The sequence below is a fragment of the Centroberyx gerrardi genome, chromosome 4 (genome assembly GCF_048128805.1).
Source record: "Centroberyx gerrardi isolate f3 chromosome 4, fCenGer3.hap1.cur.20231027, whole genome shotgun sequence".
Lineage (NCBI taxonomy): Eukaryota > Metazoa > Chordata > Actinopteri > Beryciformes > Berycidae > Centroberyx > Centroberyx gerrardi.
The window spans coordinates 4254457-4271619 of record NC_136000.1 but is presented as its reverse complement, the minus strand read 5'-3'; the positions used below and the strand labels follow the sequence as shown (position 1 = coordinate 4271619).

Sequence of the window (17163 nt, the reverse complement as noted above, 5' to 3'; positions counted from 1 at the left end):
AAATCTGTGATGTTTTATTGGTTGGAATTTTTATTTACGCCTCCTGGTACACGATGATGTCACCATGAAAGATACTCTGTTTACTAGGAAGTACAAGTAATGGGAGTTCATTTCATGGGGACTTTAATATTTTGAGAGGGATGCAAAATCCCAAGTCATGTAATAACGTTACACAGCAGGACAAGACATCTCAGCTGTTAGCTAACGTTAGCTGAAGTTAGCCGCCTGCCACTAGCAAAATAATGTTAACGAATGTTGGCTAAAGCTAAAGCTAACTGCTACCCAGCTAACAGCTAAATAAAAAAAAATACTGCATACGGTATAAAATGCGCTGCAAAATGTCCTATTTAGCACGTCAGATACTGTACATGTGTCAGGTTAGCTGCCACCAGTTCGTTAAATTGCTTTTAATGAAGTTTTTTTAATGACCGGCGTTAATAACTGTACTACTGATGATAAACACGGTAAACACGGAGATAACCGAGTGACGGAATGAAGTTGGTTTTTGATTGGCACCTTCTTACTCGCGAGGTAAAGGGGAATACCACCCATTTAAATAATTCACAATATTATTTCTGTGCCTTAGTCAATGTAAATATGCACCACTCCTTCCTAAAGCTAGAAACCACAGAGAAAACCCTTGAATTTGTTTAGTCACAGAGATGTAAAGTCAGGAGCTGCTCCACACACACTGACTTTGTGGAGCCATAAGATGCAAATGCAGAGATGACACACCAAAATGTGTTTATATTTTAAAGTTTATATTTTAGTTTATATTCTAGCATTGCTAACAGGTATGAACCAGAATTGAAACCTCATTTGGGCGCAAGAACTCACAAAACTCTTTAGGGTCAACAAAGCCAGAGCCCTGTTTATGGTCGATGGAGCAGGGGCAGATTTTAAATCTTTCACAATGTGAAGTGTTAAAATAGGTAGGATTCCCCTTAGAGGTCAAATATAAGGGGGAACTTAATCTGTTTGTAACACTGTAAAACATTTCCCCACTCTACCTATATAGAACAGCATTTTCACATAATTCAGTAAAACGTTATATATCAGCAACTATAAGATAAGTAGTCCCCATAATCTTATCAGTGTTTTGGATCACTGTTACAACTGATTTATAACTACAAGCTGATACATTTTCAAAACTAGCCCAGCCCAAATGGCTTTTGACTTTGACATAGCGGTCCACTGTGTTAAAGTCGAGATGAAACGGCATTTCGAGAGTATCTAACTTCCGTATCGTGACGTATTTCCGAGTGAAACAGGAAAGACAGGCGGGACGTAACGTTGGGAGGAATTGGATTTGAACGTTGAAAAGTGGGCGTGTCATAACACCCGAAGACACACCGAAGTACCATGCTGTTGCTAGCTAGCTAACTAATGAATCTTAGCTCTGTGCGCTAAAAGTTGAAGATTGATTGATGGGTGGATGTCATGATATTATTGGTTGAAATTGGTTATGGGCATGCTTATGTAAGCACACGGCATATTTTGTTTTACAGGAAGAAAACATGATTGAATTTTGATGTAAGAATACAAAGAAATTGATTGTTTTTTGTTTTTTTTTGGCATATATTGTTAAATAGGTGCACAATATGACCGGGGATGTGATCTAAAAGGGTTAAAAAGGCATTTTTCATTTCATCTCGACTTTAAGTGTTTCCATTGCTACCATTTCGTTTTTAAGGCAGTGTTTTCATGATGAAATAATATCAAACTTTTGTGCCCTCAGATTGTAACATCATATTATCCTGTGCTCAATCATTTTGGGCCACCAGTGACAGATGGTGAAGGGAGACTCAAACACTGCTAGACAGCGTTGGTTCCAGCCTGGCCTGATAGGGTCTTCCATCTGAAATCAGGGGCCAAACACAGTGCTGTAAGCTAATCCAGAACAGATAATCAAAGGATAAATATTTTGGGACAGGGAAACTGAAACTCTTTTGGGTTAAAAGCATTGTTTACCCTCCGAGGAAAGGACCTAGGGCCTAGCACAAAGCAGATTTCATGCTGTACTGGTCAGCTGAAAATATGGCGTCCTATTTACTGATCACTGTCAAAATCATCTGTGGTGGTTGATTTATCGCTAGGTGTGTGTTGTGGAGGCGTAGGAAGCAGGGGGGACACAGGGGACACATTCCCTCCTATAATGAAGAGGATGAAATGGTTCCCGTGCGAAAAAAATGAACATTTTCATTGCATGAATGAACTTGGAGGCCGCTGATTCAGGGAAACGGTAGGTGTGACGCAGTGTGATGCTCACCATGAGCTGGTTGATGTCTGTTCGGCGTTTCAGCCCTCTGCCGGCGGCTGCCTGGGCCTGAGCCAGCTCCCTCTCCAGCTTCACGGCCTGGCTCTTCTTTATGGACACACGGTGTTCAACACGATGCACCTGTAGAGAGGGAATGGAAATGGCGCGTACAATGTAAACGTGCTGTCCTGGGTTTGAAACCAGCCCAGGACCTTTGTCACATGTTATCCCAGTCTCTCTCCCAATCTTTCCTGTCTTTCTCTACTTTGAACTATCTAATAAAAGGTGAAATAGTCAAAAAATATATATATCTACAGTATATGGTCTGCCTAGCTCAATTGGTAGAGCATAGGTTAGGCTGTGTAGAATAAGTAGGCTATTGTGTCTTTCTAAAATCTGCTTTTGTGTGTCTTGTGCTTTGTTCTGCTTCCTTATATTTGTCCTATATCATTCTGTTCTATGATTGATTGTTGATCAGTTAGATCTAGTTACGCTCATTCTCTGTAAAGTCCGTTGAAACAAGCTTGTAATAAAGGGCTAGCACGCAAGCTCAATCTCCCCAAGAAGATTTGGCAAGAGCGTTCTCCACAAGGACTCCAGTACTGACTTACTGGTTACTGTTAAACACCTGTTGGCTTCTTGGTCAGTTTATTGAGGGTTTCTGTCGATCCGAAGCGGTTTCACCCACCTGTTCCTGCAGCTTCTTGAGGAGCATCTTGTTGGCGCTGACGATCTTCTCGGACGCCAGCAGCTGCTCTTTCAGCTTGGCCACCTTCGCCTCGGCCGCCTTCAGAGACTCTCTCTTCTTCAGCTCCTGTTGGAGCAGCTGCCGCAGGATGGCCTCGTCTTTCTGCAGCAAGGCTCTGGGCGACAGATGGAGACGAGTTCATTTCTTTCTCTGCATCCTACTGCCTCCACCATCCCTCTGAACAGCTACAACAATACTGTACGCCATGCTGCCTGAATGGATTTAGTGATAGAATGCTTAATGTATGTGGAGTGATATGTACCGTCTGTTGTATATTTAGCTCTGTCCCTTTGCACTCAATGTGAGGTCCTGCTTTCCCTGTACCATATGTGCCAGTATGTACTTCTGTTTCTGCATGATTATTGATATGCGTCTATACAAATGTTACCAGGACAAATTCCTGTACAGTTATTGTACTTGGCAAATAAAGTGATTCTGATTAGACAGGCAAAAGATGATTATTGTGAATGCCTGTAGCCTGTACTAGTTACTGGTAGGGATGCACCGATACCGATACTGGTATCGGTGCCGATACCAGGCTAAAATGGAATATCGGTATCGGAGATTTTACCCAAGACTAAAATCTGATACCGAAAGCCATGAGTAACATGTAAGAAATAAAATTGATTTTATTTGTGGCACATAGAAGCCTGTATTTCTCAAACAGTGGGAAAAACAAGGATTTTATCTCAATTTTGTCCATTGACCCCAAACTAAGGAAGTAAGCCTGCACTGTTCAGTAAAAGTAATGGATCGGAACTCAGTATCGGCCGATACTTAAACTTTCATACTCGTAATCGGTATCGGCATTGAAAAAGTGGCATCGGTGCATCCCTAGTTACTGGTCTGATTCAGCTTGCTGGTGTTGAGGCACACAATTGCCAACAGGTGGGGTTGTTGTTTTTAGTGAAGTAAAGCCCTGGTTCGAGTATGTTTATGTGGTATGTAGTATGCCAGTGGTTGTCAATCTCTGTCCTCAGGACCCTAGGTTTTCATTCTAGTCATCTAATCAGGGACTCAGTTACACCTGGGATGCCAGGTGAATATCATTAACTCCCCAGCAGGATAGAAAACCCGAGGACCAGGACTGAGAACCAACAGCAGCAATCTAGAGTAAATAGCCAGTCATGAATTTTTGTCACCAAGAGGCCTGCAGGAATGTGATTTTCCGGTTTGTTTGTTTTTTGGAAAGTATTTCAGGTTTCTTGAACATACACCATTCACTTCTCAGCATTTTGCCCATGGTTTCAATACATCTTCCATTTCATCCTTTCTCCAGACCTCAATTCCTTTTTATTTGGGTGATATGACTAGACCTCGTCACTGTATAACTTAATAATAGCTAATATCTCAATGTGAAACAACAGTGGGTCTACAGTTACATGAAGTTTACATTCATATGTGTAACAGAATCGCAGAGGAACAGTTTTCCATAATTTTGCTGAAGTCCAGAACTTTTCAAGCCCTGTAAGTTTTCTAATTTCCCACACTTATCCAGACCTGTGAAGGAACAGTGCTTGCTGCTTCTTCCCAGCCTCCCTCATCACATCCCTGACCCTGTGCCGGGGGCCTCACCTGTGTTTGCTCAGCCTCTCCTCTGCTTCAGTCAGCTGCAGCTCTGCCGTCGCCTTCGCCGAGTCGACCTCAGAGTCGGAGACGGCCGGGGAGGCGGCGCTCCGAGGGCTGTGGCTGTGCTCCTTCAGCAGCTTCTGCTTCTCCCTGCTGTGGCCGGGCAGAGAAGATGAACATTTTAGTCTTTTAACCAGTCGGCAGCGAGGGGCTCAGGGACGCTTCAACAGAGAACATGGCTGTTGACAGACGGTTCAAGTTGTAGCAGTTTTGGTAGCAGTGGTATTTTTTACATTATGTTTACATGTATTTTTCCATTAGCATTCAGTCCAAAATTCTTTTTTACCCTGAACATAAACAAAAAGACAAAAACTAAAACCCGTTCACGCCTATTTTTATTTCATTTTAGTTCGTTTTACGTAGCCAAGATAGTTTTAGTTCTTCCGCAAAGTTTTGTTTTTATTTTTATTTCAGTTTACAACTATGTTTATTAACAGCTAATTTCCGCCTTAGTTTACTATAATAACATTGTTCTTAACTATGTTGAAAAAGAATTTGCATTAAGTCTATGAAGTTTCCAGAATTCTTCTTTCACCATCTTCTTCTTCTTCTCTCCACTCTTTATTCTTTCTGTCACTTCCTGTCATTTCTGTCTCCTTTATAACCCCTGGTGTGTTTGCTTCCCTGCTTCACAGGAACGCTGATGTCTGGTGAGCGCACCGTACCTGGCGATTTCCTCTTTGAGCAGGCGGTACTCGGTCTTCTTGGCTTCAGGTAAAGCCTCTGGAGTCCGGACTGGGTTGTTCTCCTTCTCAGATCCCGACGCTCCTTTGGGCTTCGCCGCCTGGAAATGTCAAGAGACCCCGTTTCAAATCACACATCACACCCACTGTCAGGCTTAAAGACAACATGAAGAGATAAATGAAGTGAATTTGTCTCCCCCCCCCCAAGTTATTAAGTGATGTCCCTAGCTGTAAGGTTCTCTGACGTGATGATCAAAGGATAAAATGTTTTTGTTTGCTCAAGAGTTGAGAGGTTTTTACAAGCCCCTTGGTTTTGTAATCTAATCTGCATAACTGGTAACTTGCATTTCTTCTGTTTTTTGTCTGTCATTCATTCTTACAGTCAACATTCAGTGAAGGGAAGTTTACTCAAAGACTTCACAGGACTTACCAAGGAAACATGTAATCAGGACATTTGTAATTTAGGTCATTTGTTCAAAAGGTAGCAGATCTACTAGCAGCTGAGCCAGACAGTCAGCACCTAAAACCAGCTGGAAATCAAAAGATTTTAAAGAAATTGCAATGACTTTTCTAAAAACCTTTTTCATTTTCTATAACTTTCCAAGCCTCGAAGTGCCACCCACCTCGACAGTCCTCCTGGCTTCCTTGATCATGAACTCCAGTCCTCCGAACACCGCCTGTGTGGAGCTGCAGGCGTCCATGTCGGAGTCGCTGTCGTCCGAATCGTTGAGCGACACCACGACCGCCTTGTGCCGGGGCAGCTGGGAGGACGCACACACACACACACACACACACACAACGACAAACAGGCAAACAATGTCAGGAGAGAGCGTCGGCATCAGCATCACAGTTCAACAGCTTTTAAACAGAGATTTCATGTTTTGTAAGCCTTCTCAATTCTAACACATAAGGTGATTACGGCAAGTCGTGTCCTCAAAATCACGAAGAAGTTTCCCCATAAGAATGAACTTCTCAAACTACAAGGATATGTTCTCTGTTCTTTCGTTCTTGAGACGAGCCGTGTGCTTGACGTCATGCAATCAATTAAGACACACAGCTGTTCATTTTCCCTGATGTTTTAACCAGCTATGCAGTGTGAAGCCTATAGCATCGTTTAGATGTGATGTGTCATTTTTGCGATAAAATCTTGGGTTTTCCCCATTTGTTCTCATTGGCCAAGTCACCATGACAAGTAAACTTCTGGGATCTTCACCTGTTCTTAGCATTCTTTTGTTTAAGAATTGTATTTCAGCCTTTCAAATCCATTTAGAATTGTATTTAGTCACTGATCATGTTAAATATTCATTATTGTAAAAATGCACTGTGTTGCTAATCTAACCACAATTAGCTATCCAAACTTGATCTGGTGTCTTCAAACAAAAAGGAGGTAGGGACTGTAAGAGTCCCGGCAGCACATTTACAACATCTTTAGTTCTGCAACATTCAAATTAACAATTAGAATTAAAAGGTTTCAACCATGAGACTCAAACGATTTGTTGAATATTCAGTTATTCCATGGCAGGAATCCAACTTTTCTGTCCACAGCGGCTGGTAAGTCCCAAAATTCACCAACCAGTTTCACTATTCTGTAGGGCTGACACCTTCTGGTTGATTGGTTGGTCGATATGCTCTTGTCCGACCAAATATGTGGCTCTTTGGGATTGCTGTTTTTGTGTGTGTTGCATGTAGCACACTGTGCCACGACTTCTTCTATCTGCGTGGCCACGCCTGGCCAAAAGAGCACATCTCGGGCTCGTTCTTTGCACTTAACAATACCCATGTGTGACTCATGAATGTTTCTGAGCATCTCGCTTCTCAGTGTGTGTGGTACTATCAACTTTGAGTTCTTGAATACTAGTCCGTCTGAATATGATAGCTCCTCTCTAAATGTCCAGTACTGTTTGATCTTGTCTGGTTCCTGGCTCTGCTTGTCTGGCCATCCCTTCTGAATTGCATTTATGACCGATTTCAACTCAGCATCCTCTCTCGTTGCTTCTTTGAACTCCAGTAGTTTTTATCTCTGATACAGGGAGTTGATGAGTGATGAAGTTCACTTCCAGCTCATCTTTGAGGAGTTTCTCCGGGTGCTCTTGCAGGTATGCTCTGCTTAAAGCATCTGCTATATGCATCTCCTTGCCTGGCTTATACTTCACCTCAAGACTGTACCTCTGTAGTCTCATGAGCATTCTCTGTAATCTGGCTGGGGCACTGAGGAGTGACTTTTTGAATATATCTTCCAGCGGCTTGTGATCACTCTCCACCTGGACATGTCTTCCATACAGATATTGGTGGAATTTTTCACAGCCATACACGATTGCAAGCAACTCTTTTTCTATCTGGGCGTAGCGTTTCTGACAGTCAGTGAGAGACCTGGAGCCATATGCTACCGGTTGTCCATCTTGGAGGATTACAGCTCTACAGATCTACAGATAATGTAACTGGCTTAACCTACATCATAGTACTTGAGTACCGGTGCTCGGCTGACGAGAGCTTTCAGTCTCTCAAAGCACTGTTGCTGCTCTGACTCCCAGTGCCGTGGAACATCTCCTTCTAGCAGCTTCCTCAGTGGAGCACTCACGTCTGAGAGGTCTGCCTGACTTCTCACTTTTCCAGTCTGTGCTATGGCGTCTTTGTCTTTCTTTTTTTCTTGCTTCTTTTGCTTATAGACTTTATGAACGGGAACTTCAGCATCATCCTGGAGACTTTTAAGCTGGCTCTGACTTAACTCACTAGCCCTGCAAATGTCTATTGCTTTGGCCAGCGTAGGTTCTGGTTCTCTCAGTAATCTTCCTCTAACTTGGTCATTGGTGATTCCACATACTATTCTATCCCGTATCAGTGACTCAGTAAGTTGCTCAAACTCACAGTCTTTTGCCTTGTTCTTTAGATCAGACACATAAGCATCAATAGACTCCGACTGTCCTTGCACTCTTGTAAAGAATATGTGCCTCAGATATGTCAGGTTTTTTTGCGGAACAACTCTTTCAACGTTTCAAAATCGTCAATATCGTCATCGAAGTTGAATATGTTGAATACCTTGATCGCGTCGTCCCCAGCCACATGGAGGAAAGTGGCGCATTTCACTTTGTCAGACTTTTCCGCGATTCCGCTTGCAACAAGAAACAGTTCGAATTTTTGGATCCAAACTCTCCAGTTTTCCGCTAGATTTCCTTCTAGACTTAATGAGCTCGGAGGTCTCATTAGCTCCGTATTTCATCGCCTGTCTCTTTCCTTTTCGTTCATTTGTTTACTCTGACACCATGTAATATACGGTAGGAGACACCAGCCATTTGTAAGTTCACTCAAGTGGTGTTTATTCTGTGTTCTCAAAATCAAGTACAACGTAACTACAGGCCTTCTAGGCTACAGTGCCACCTGCTGGGCAAACTAACTAAGCCAACTTCTATATACATGACACTGGGAAAAAGTAAAAAGTGTTACTTTCGTACCAGAGCTCCCCTAGTTCTATTTTCGGAAGTCATATGAATATGGGCAGGTGCACGCTGGTCGGCTCTGAGTCTGTTGTTATCATTTCAGTATAAAATAATTAGGTTAAAAATAATTTAATATGCTGCAAATAGCTTTTTATGTTTATTTATAATTCATTTAGGCTACCAGGTAGAGTGCACTCTGGCCGATTTAGTTAATCTAGAGATAACGTGCAGATTTTTTTTTTTTCCCCCGTCGACCAATCGATTGGTTGAAGAGTAGGTAGAATTTCAGTCGACCAAGATTTTCTTTGGTTGACTACAGCCCTACTAGTCTGCCATCCAACCAGATCTTTAGAATAGAATCGGACCTCCGCATCATGGACAATTACCTGCCAAAGTAGCTGTTAGATTAGAACAACCTTGTGTTAAATTCCCACCCTGGTTATTCTGGTACGTCTGTATTTAGCATCAGGCTCTCAGGTTCTTACCACAAGAGGGGCTCTGGGGACGTGATGCCCTCTGGTGAACTTCTTGCCGCGTGACTGGGCCACCGTGTTCAGGCTGACCGTGCTCAGGTTGCCCCGGGGCGGCAGCTGGACGCCCACAGCGAGCTGCGGGCTCGGAGAGGGAGGGCCGCTGGTGGTCGTCTTCTCCTAGAGAGTCAGATAAAAATCAAGGGTTGACACAGAGGCGAGGGGGTTTTGTCGTGTGATGTCTGGAGAAAGGCTCAGCTGAAATGATACAAGTCAGCAGCAGCAGTCGAAAAACTTATCACTGTTCCTGTAGCGCTGAGGAATACATCATCTTTATCATCTTTTTACTGTCTTTTTATCTTTTTGTCTTACTTTTATTTTATCCTTACTGTTTATTATGGTTTTCATCTTACGGTGATCCTACTATTTACTTGAATGCTGCTCTTTTCCACCTCTGTCCTCCTATCTGAACTTAATCCCTGTTTATTATTGTTTCATTGCTTTTTCAATTCAAATTTTGAGTATTCTGCTTTTATTTTGACTGTCAAAGCACTTTGTAAACTCTGTTTTTAAAGGTGCTATATAAATAAAGTTATTATTATTATTATTACATGTTGAAACCAAAATGAGAGTAACACCAACTGTGCACAGTCAGCAATGCACATTAAAGGACTGATCTAAACATTCACAGGTCATGGTACAAAACTTAGCGTTATGACTTATGGGGAAAAAAGTCTGCTTATTGATTATTCTGTTTAGGCCCAATCACAATCCCAAGTTCAGGTGTACGACAAGAACATTAGTTAACGACTGTAGTTGTCCAACAGGAGGTTTGGCTTGGTTTGGCATGGTTGTCTGAAAAACTACATATGATTAGGTCAGTGGAGGAGCTTTTACCACGCCACACCAGAGCTGATACTCAAGTTTGGTAGACTGAACACACACCTCCGGCACCACCACCCTCTTGTGGGCCATGGACATGAGGCAGGTCTCCCTGAGCAGCATCTCCTCCTCCTCTTCCTCGTCGGCGAAGGGCGGTTTGGGAGGCTGCTCCATCTCGTCTGGAGGAGGGGGGAGCGGCGGCGGCGGGGGAGGAACACCGGACAGCATGGAGGACAGGAAAGGCTGAGCGAAATCCTGCAACGGGTCAATAAACACAGAGCAAGAAAAGTCTAGTTGGTATTATATCGTCACTGTTAATGTGTTTTGTTCCTTTTATTCTACAGCATTCTGCAACTCTGCTGAGTAAAGTGCTGTTAAGAGTGAAAAATGTGACACCTACCCAATTGATAATTTATAATTTGCTGCACAAATAATGATTTATAATTTTTGTCTCCACAATTGACAATCATATCAAGGCATATCGACATTGAAACATTTGATTTTATTTAAAAGAGCCACTATAGTTGAAAATATTCAGGATGTTGCTGTAAGATGCCAAAACTCAATAATTAAATAAAACAACATAAAACATGCATAATCAAGACTAAAACTGATGATACATAATCGTGATCAGAATGCAAAATAACCTGATTATCATTTTAGCCATAACTGTGCAGCCCTACCTCAACAAAATGTTAGCTGAAAGTAAAATTATTAAGGATAATTATTAAGGCCATTAATCATGTAAAAACCTTGGCTTACAAGACAGAGACATTTTAGAGGACATGATCAAAGATGCTTTTTTAAAATAATAAATCAGGTAACAAGTGGTTTGTTTAATGTATATATTGGACATAGTTCTCATTATTATCAAATCACAGTGTTTGAATTCACGTTACCATTCCAAACTGAGGGGAGTCCGTCGGGTAGAGAGGCATCTGAGAAATACAGCCTGGATCCTCGGCTACGAATGGATTGTGTGTTGGTGAAGGGACTGGGGGAAAAGAAGCAGGGATTTCAGGCTTGGGAAATGTACGGAATCACTCACCATATGACAGTAACATATATGCATATACTGTATATATACCAACAGCAGCCGTTCAGCAAATGAAGGTGAGATGTTAAATTCCCTGTGTTTATTTTTAATCTCTCCTGCACAAATTGTTATGTTTTCTGTTCTTTCAGTGATTTATCAATTTCACCTGTGGAAAAAATATAAACTCTTAACCCTAACGAGGCGTAAACCGGTCGCTCACCTGGTGAATTGGTCTCACTGTCCGTATCCATGGCGACCTCATCATAGTTGTCATACTGGTAGAGGTTCCCTGAGGCATCCAGGCCTTGCTTCCCCGTTGACTTCCTGTGTTCCCGGTCTTTGGACTGAAGCACAAACACACCGCTTAGATACAAACGCATGTGATTGACATTTCTGTGGCAGTCGCTGTAGAAGTCTCCCATCATGCATCTATCCTGCACGCAGTTATTTTGGGAACATTGTGTCACAACAAAACAAAGTCCCTGAAACTTAGGCTAAGCATGATGGACTTGTCTGCGCTCTTCTTCTCTGTGTGTTCACACCAGTTAAGAACGCATGAAGAGATAGCTGATTACGAGCATCAGTCCAGACTTTATGTGGTTCTACTAGGCTTTCCAAGTATGAGGAACTGCTAGGAACTCTGTCTCCTTTTACCCACAATCCTTTGCGTTTTGGGGTCATTTCCTATAGTTGGTTCAGATTATCCCCTGCGTTTCATTAGTCATTTAACAGGCCCTCCTTCACTTCCCCTCGGCACTGTTTGTTTACTTACACTTAAATATCACTTATTCCGCCATGGGAATTGCCGAGGGGAAGTCGAGGAGGGCAGGTTGAAACGACTAATGAAAGACACCGTACGTTGTCACTGAATGCACTCAAGATGGTTGCTTGACTGAAATGTTTTTGCTGAACTGCATGACACAGAATGGATTTGTATCCCACAAAAGAAACGTCTCATCATCATCATCATCGACTACGTAGTGATTAACGAATGAAGACATGAGCGATTGTCGGCAGCGTCTTACTTTACTGCGGGTGCGGCTCTTCCCTCCCACCAGCTTCATGAAGCGGTTGTACTGCTCGTCCTGGTTGGACAGGTCACGGATCTTGCGGATTTCGTCCTCGCGTTTGCGGCGCTCCTCTTCCTCCTGGCGTCGCGTCTCCTCCTGCTCCCGCTGCTGCTGCAGCTTCCACGTCCGCAGCTGCTGCTTCCTGAACGCCTGCTTGGCTGCCGAGCCTGGTGGGTTGGGGGGGGGGGTTCACATAGAGTCAAAAGTCAGAGGTGATGTTCTGCTCCTGTGTGGGCATGGCAGCATAGCAGTAATACTGCCTGGGATTTGATGCCATATAAATGTGCACATGGTACTCCCAGGCGTTTTGGGTAAAAGTAATTATCAAATGAAAATTGTAAGTATTTTAATTGCAAACAGGGGATCTAAACGTTTCAGTATTCAAGCAATTATGATAAAAATGGAGTGTCCCAAATCCCTAAATATGAAAATGAACATCTTTACACCGCTAGAAAGGATGGAGAAATGCACTTGTCTGTAACAGGGTTCCTGCACTACTTGTGCCTCATTATACTTCACAAAAACAAATAGAACTATGTGAAATGATATTTAGTCTATATCTCCATAAATATTGTGGTGCAACTGTAGTCCGTGTGGATTGTGACTGAATAACTATGAAACTTCCAAACTTAAGGAAATTGCCTTCAAATGATCAAACTCATTTTCAATACATTTCCAGACTGTGCAGGAAACGAGATGTGAAGGTTGAATAAGTCATAAAATGATAAAATGACAAAATAGGAAATTCCTGACATCATCCTGGCATCTTCATCTCAAAAAACAAAATGTCAGATTTAATGAAGAGAGAGAGTGAGCAGTGGATCGGCTCACGAGGCAGGTACTGACCCTTCTCACCTGGGCTGATCATCTTCTTGGCTAAATGGGGCTTGGCTGGAGGTCTGCCTCTCTCCATCGGTGGCTTGGAGCCAGGTTTGGGCCTTTCCCTCTCCAAGGCATTGGCCCTCTCCCTGTCCCTCTCTGGAGGCCTGGCCCCGGCCTTGGGCCTGTCCCGCTCCCTCTCCAGAGGCTTGGACCTGGTCCTGGTCCTCTCTGCAGCAGCAGCAGCAGCAGCGAAGGAGGCCGACCTGGTGGTGACCCTCTGCCTGCCGGACGGAGCGGCGCCAGGGCCGGAGGCGGAGGCGGAGCTCTTCTCCTGGGAGGCTTTGGTGATCCGGTCCTTGCTCTGCTTCATCACCTGCAGCTCCTTCTGCTGCCACTTCTTGCTGGCCGACTGCAAGGCCAGGAGACGCAGCTGCAGCTCTGACAGCTCCTCTTCCTCAACCTTACCCTTCGTCCTCGGCTGGGTGCGGGAGCAGAGAGAGAGGTACAATCTGTTACAAACAGTCACTACCACCTGTCATTTTCATTTGAAAAGATGACCAAAGTACAGACCAATAAACCACAACTTCAATATGAAAATGAACTACTTTACATTAACTCCAGTTGACTACTCCCAACAAACCTACAAAGCAGTTACTATCTAGTGGGCCTGTGCAACACTGCATCACTTCTCATGTCTGACATGGCCAGTCTAAAAATGAGAAAGTCACTGTAGACATAATTTCACAAAACAAGATTCAAGCAAAGAACTGGATGTCAGTACTAAAATGAGATATCCACCTTTTGAAAAACTTGATACCTACTATTACAAAAAGAAAGCAGATAGTTAACACTAATTATGGCATAGGAGGTCATTTCAATCCTTGGTTGACAAAATGAGAACCTGTTTACAGTTGGACTCCTCTTTATTATAGAGATATGGACTGATGAACACAGGGTAATGTTATTTTCCCCCCAAATGGAAATGATCTCTTCATTTCTTGACAATTAAACTGTATAAAGCGCTGTATATTTAGCCAACTGGAATCAACGCTTCCATTGTAACATCAGTCCGGGTGCAGCAATGATCCAGTGGAGTGTTTTTACTCTTATTGCGGGTACAACAGTGAGGCAGAAGGCAGGAAGTGCAGACGAGTCCCGTCACCAGCACCGCCATACCCATAATCCCATAAGGTACATCCTCTAGGGAATTATGGCCTTTATAAAACAGTTACCAATACATGTGTACTGACAAAAACATATTTTTTCTTCCAAATTAGTTGTTGTACATACATCAGAATAAAAACATAATATTACCAACTAGCTTCCTGGTTACCACAAGACTCGGCACGGTAAGCAGTAAAGCAGGATTGGCTGCTTTATGGGCATAATCGACCAGTCAGATCATGTCACTGGAGAACTGCCTCTTGGTCAGTCAGAAGGCGTGTTCTGCACAAGCTGTTTCATAAAGAAGTTATCTTTGTCAACACGGACATCATGTCACAACACGCCCAAAACACACGTGACTTTAGACCTACTTTATCAGGGGAGGTGGCCGAGTCCTCACTGGAAGCGGATGATTCGCTGCAGCATGTGCAAGACTTTTTCGTTTTCCCCTTCTCTCCCTTTTCCGTTTCCTGGCTGCAGCACACGCACGTCTTCTTCTTTTTCGCCGTCGCCGTCTCCTCGCCCTCTTTATTATCAGGTGTTTCTTCCGTCTTCGCTCCCTCTTCTTTCGCTCTTCCTTCATCGCCTGACGAGACAGAACACAACAAAGGAATTCATATTGTGATGATGTATGCCTTAAGGAAGCTTCAACTGGTCATGACCAGATGTGATTTCATTTCTGGAGACCCTATTCTATTCTAGAAACCTGGTTGGCTGTTAAAATGGCGAAAGTAGCGAGTGAATTTTACCAGCCAATGAGGCCTGCAGTCAGAAAAGGTTATTTCTTTCCCTGGCAATATGTATGTATATGTATATGTATATAACAACTAGGGATGGTACGATATATCGAAATTCAATATATCGCAATGCAAAAATATGACAATACGTATCATGGGGCAGAAACATTAATCATGATTCTGCTGTAGTAATCACAAATGACACGCTTGACCATCACAATTTCACAAGCTCTCCATCCAAATTACATTATTGTCACTTTGTAATGACATTTTTAAATTGTTGTTTACATTCTAGCAGCCAATGACATCGCTAGAAAGATTCGTGTCTCAGAAATAAACATAATTCTACTCAGACTTTGTTGTCATTGAACTTTTATTGATCACATCGTATCGTGGTTGTATCGAATCGTGAATCCCATATCGTGTATAAAATCGTATCGTGAGAGAAGCAGATCGTCCCGTCACTAGTAACAAACCTTTAGGAGCATCAGGTGCTGGGTCACCATCATCGCCCTCCTCCTGCTGCTCCGGCTGTTTCCTCTTCAGCGCGTCCAGCTCGGCCGGCGTGGGAAGTTTCTGGCGTAGAGGCTTGATGTTGAACGCCTGGAACACTTTTTTCTCAGCCTTCTCCAGAACTGGCACTTCCTCTGTGGCAGCTGGACTCTGAATACTGGCTGTTTCTGGTACTATTTTGGTTTCGGGAATACTGGCAGCGTTCTCTGGTGCCTCGTCTCTCGCGGGGGAACCCTTGGGCTCCAGAGCCATGGTTTCCTCTTTGCGAATGCATTCCAGCTCAAGCTGGATCTGCTTATACTTTGACAGCAAGTCCTCAAAGGTCTCGTCAACACCGTTTTCTGATTTGGCAACACTGTGCGCCAGTTTTCTTGCCTGATTCCTTCCAGACTGCTTTTCTGAGGCAAATCATTAAGGAAAGTGGAAACATCGAGGGATGGGCTTGAACTAGTTAGATTGGAGGTTATGAGATGTACAATGCAGGGCTTTGATCAAGACAACACAGGAAGAGACTGGAAATAATGGGGGAAGCATGAGAACATGAATGTTCACTTTGATTTAAGGATCATCTCCAAAACCCATGACAAAACCTGGAAAACTACCATCCTGGTTAGATAAGTAAAACCTTAAATTAAATATTCTCATTCTGTCACAGTCACATCCCTGTGTACAAATTAAATCAGTGCTTTTGCAACAGAAATGAAATTGACAAGGCAGTGATTTTATTAATTCTATGACAATGCCAATATTGTCACTGTCATTTACTGGTCACAGTCTGGCAGACACAAGATACCAGTAGCCCAGTTAATCAACCTGCCTGGTCTGGCAAGTCAGAGCTTTTAATAGCAACATTATCTTGGGTGGAGGCACATCAAATGTTGTCAGGGCCCTCGAGAACTGAAATTAAATCAGTGCCCCTAGATGATTTTATTTATCACAATGATGCAACAGCTAAGAAAAGGATACGTTTTCTCGTGGGAGAGTCCTTCTTGTTGCTGTGACTCTCTCCGGGCCCGTAACGACCCGGGGGAGGTCTGCTGTTACCGTCTCCCCGGACTCCTCGGTTCCAGCCCCCGCGTCCTCCATTCGGTACGGTCCGGTGCCTGAACCGGCCCAGGGCGCCGTGGCTTCGTTCCCAGAAGTTTGATCGTGGGCTCGGCTCGCCGTGAGGACCGAGCCCCGGTGGCGGAGGAGCAGGCCGGTCGGGCCCGCTAGGCCCGCACTGCTGCCGGTGGCTCGGGGGGAAGGGGCCGTGTACATGAGGTCTGAGGTTGTATGGCATTAAAAGGCGAAAATCTGGTGGTGGGTGCGCCATGAGTGGCAGCATACTGTGTGGATGTTGATGCAGTTTCTGTGTCCGTGAAGAAGCGCTGCCGGGCCTAACGTTACCATCCCCCCGCGGGATCAGCACATTCTCTTCCGTTTCATCATCGCAGATCTCTCCGTCTTCAAGCTCCCCTTCTTCCCTCGGGGAGCGATTGACTGAATTCAAATCCATTTTGTAGTAAAATAAAAGCTAACCGCTACACTAAACTCATTTGTTCGTAATTATGGAATTGATGCTACCGCTTGACTGGCAAGTGAATCCTATAAATTTGGTCAGCTCCGGTAACCGGTTAGCTCATGTCAGCTAGCTACGACGTTCTTCTTCTTCCTCCCTGTCTCGTCCAACTATCGCGATACACACAGACGAACGAGACCGGAAAGAAGGGAAAACA

The 17163-nt window shown here is 43.7% G+C and overlaps 1 protein-coding gene across 3 annotated transcripts in view; it reads right to left on the bottom strand.

Moving 5' to 3' along the window:
- The window catches only part of zfc3h1 (zinc finger C3H1-type containing), a 32849-nt gene extending 15759 nt beyond the window's left edge, over window positions 1-17090 (bottom strand). For 2 of the 3 annotated variants that reach the window (XM_071904707.2, XM_071904709.2), the window contains exons 1-14: window positions 16412-17090; window positions 15409-15843; window positions 14567-14781; window positions 13056-13509; window positions 12165-12376; window positions 11360-11483; window positions 11003-11097; window positions 10167-10358; window positions 9237-9401; window positions 5941-6078; window positions 5300-5418; window positions 4581-4727; window positions 2946-3120; window positions 2270-2398 (exon numbers count right to left, since the gene is read on the bottom strand). In XM_071904707.2, coding sequence (XP_071760808.2) covers window positions 2270-2398; window positions 2946-3120; window positions 4581-4727; window positions 5300-5418; window positions 5941-6078; window positions 9237-9401; window positions 10167-10358; window positions 11003-11097; window positions 11360-11483; window positions 12165-12376; window positions 13056-13509; window positions 14567-14781; window positions 15409-15843; window positions 16412-16943 — 3132 coding nt within the window. In that variant the 5' untranslated portion in view covers window positions 16944-17090. The remainder of the gene's footprint in view (window positions 1-2269; window positions 2399-2945; window positions 3121-4580; window positions 4728-5299; window positions 5419-5940; window positions 6079-9236; window positions 9402-10166; window positions 10359-11002; window positions 11098-11359; window positions 11484-12164; window positions 12377-13055; window positions 13510-14566; window positions 14782-15408; window positions 15844-16411) is intronic. The other variant, XM_071904708.2, reaches the window with a different exon arrangement.
- Window positions 17091-17163: the final 73 nt, after the last annotated feature.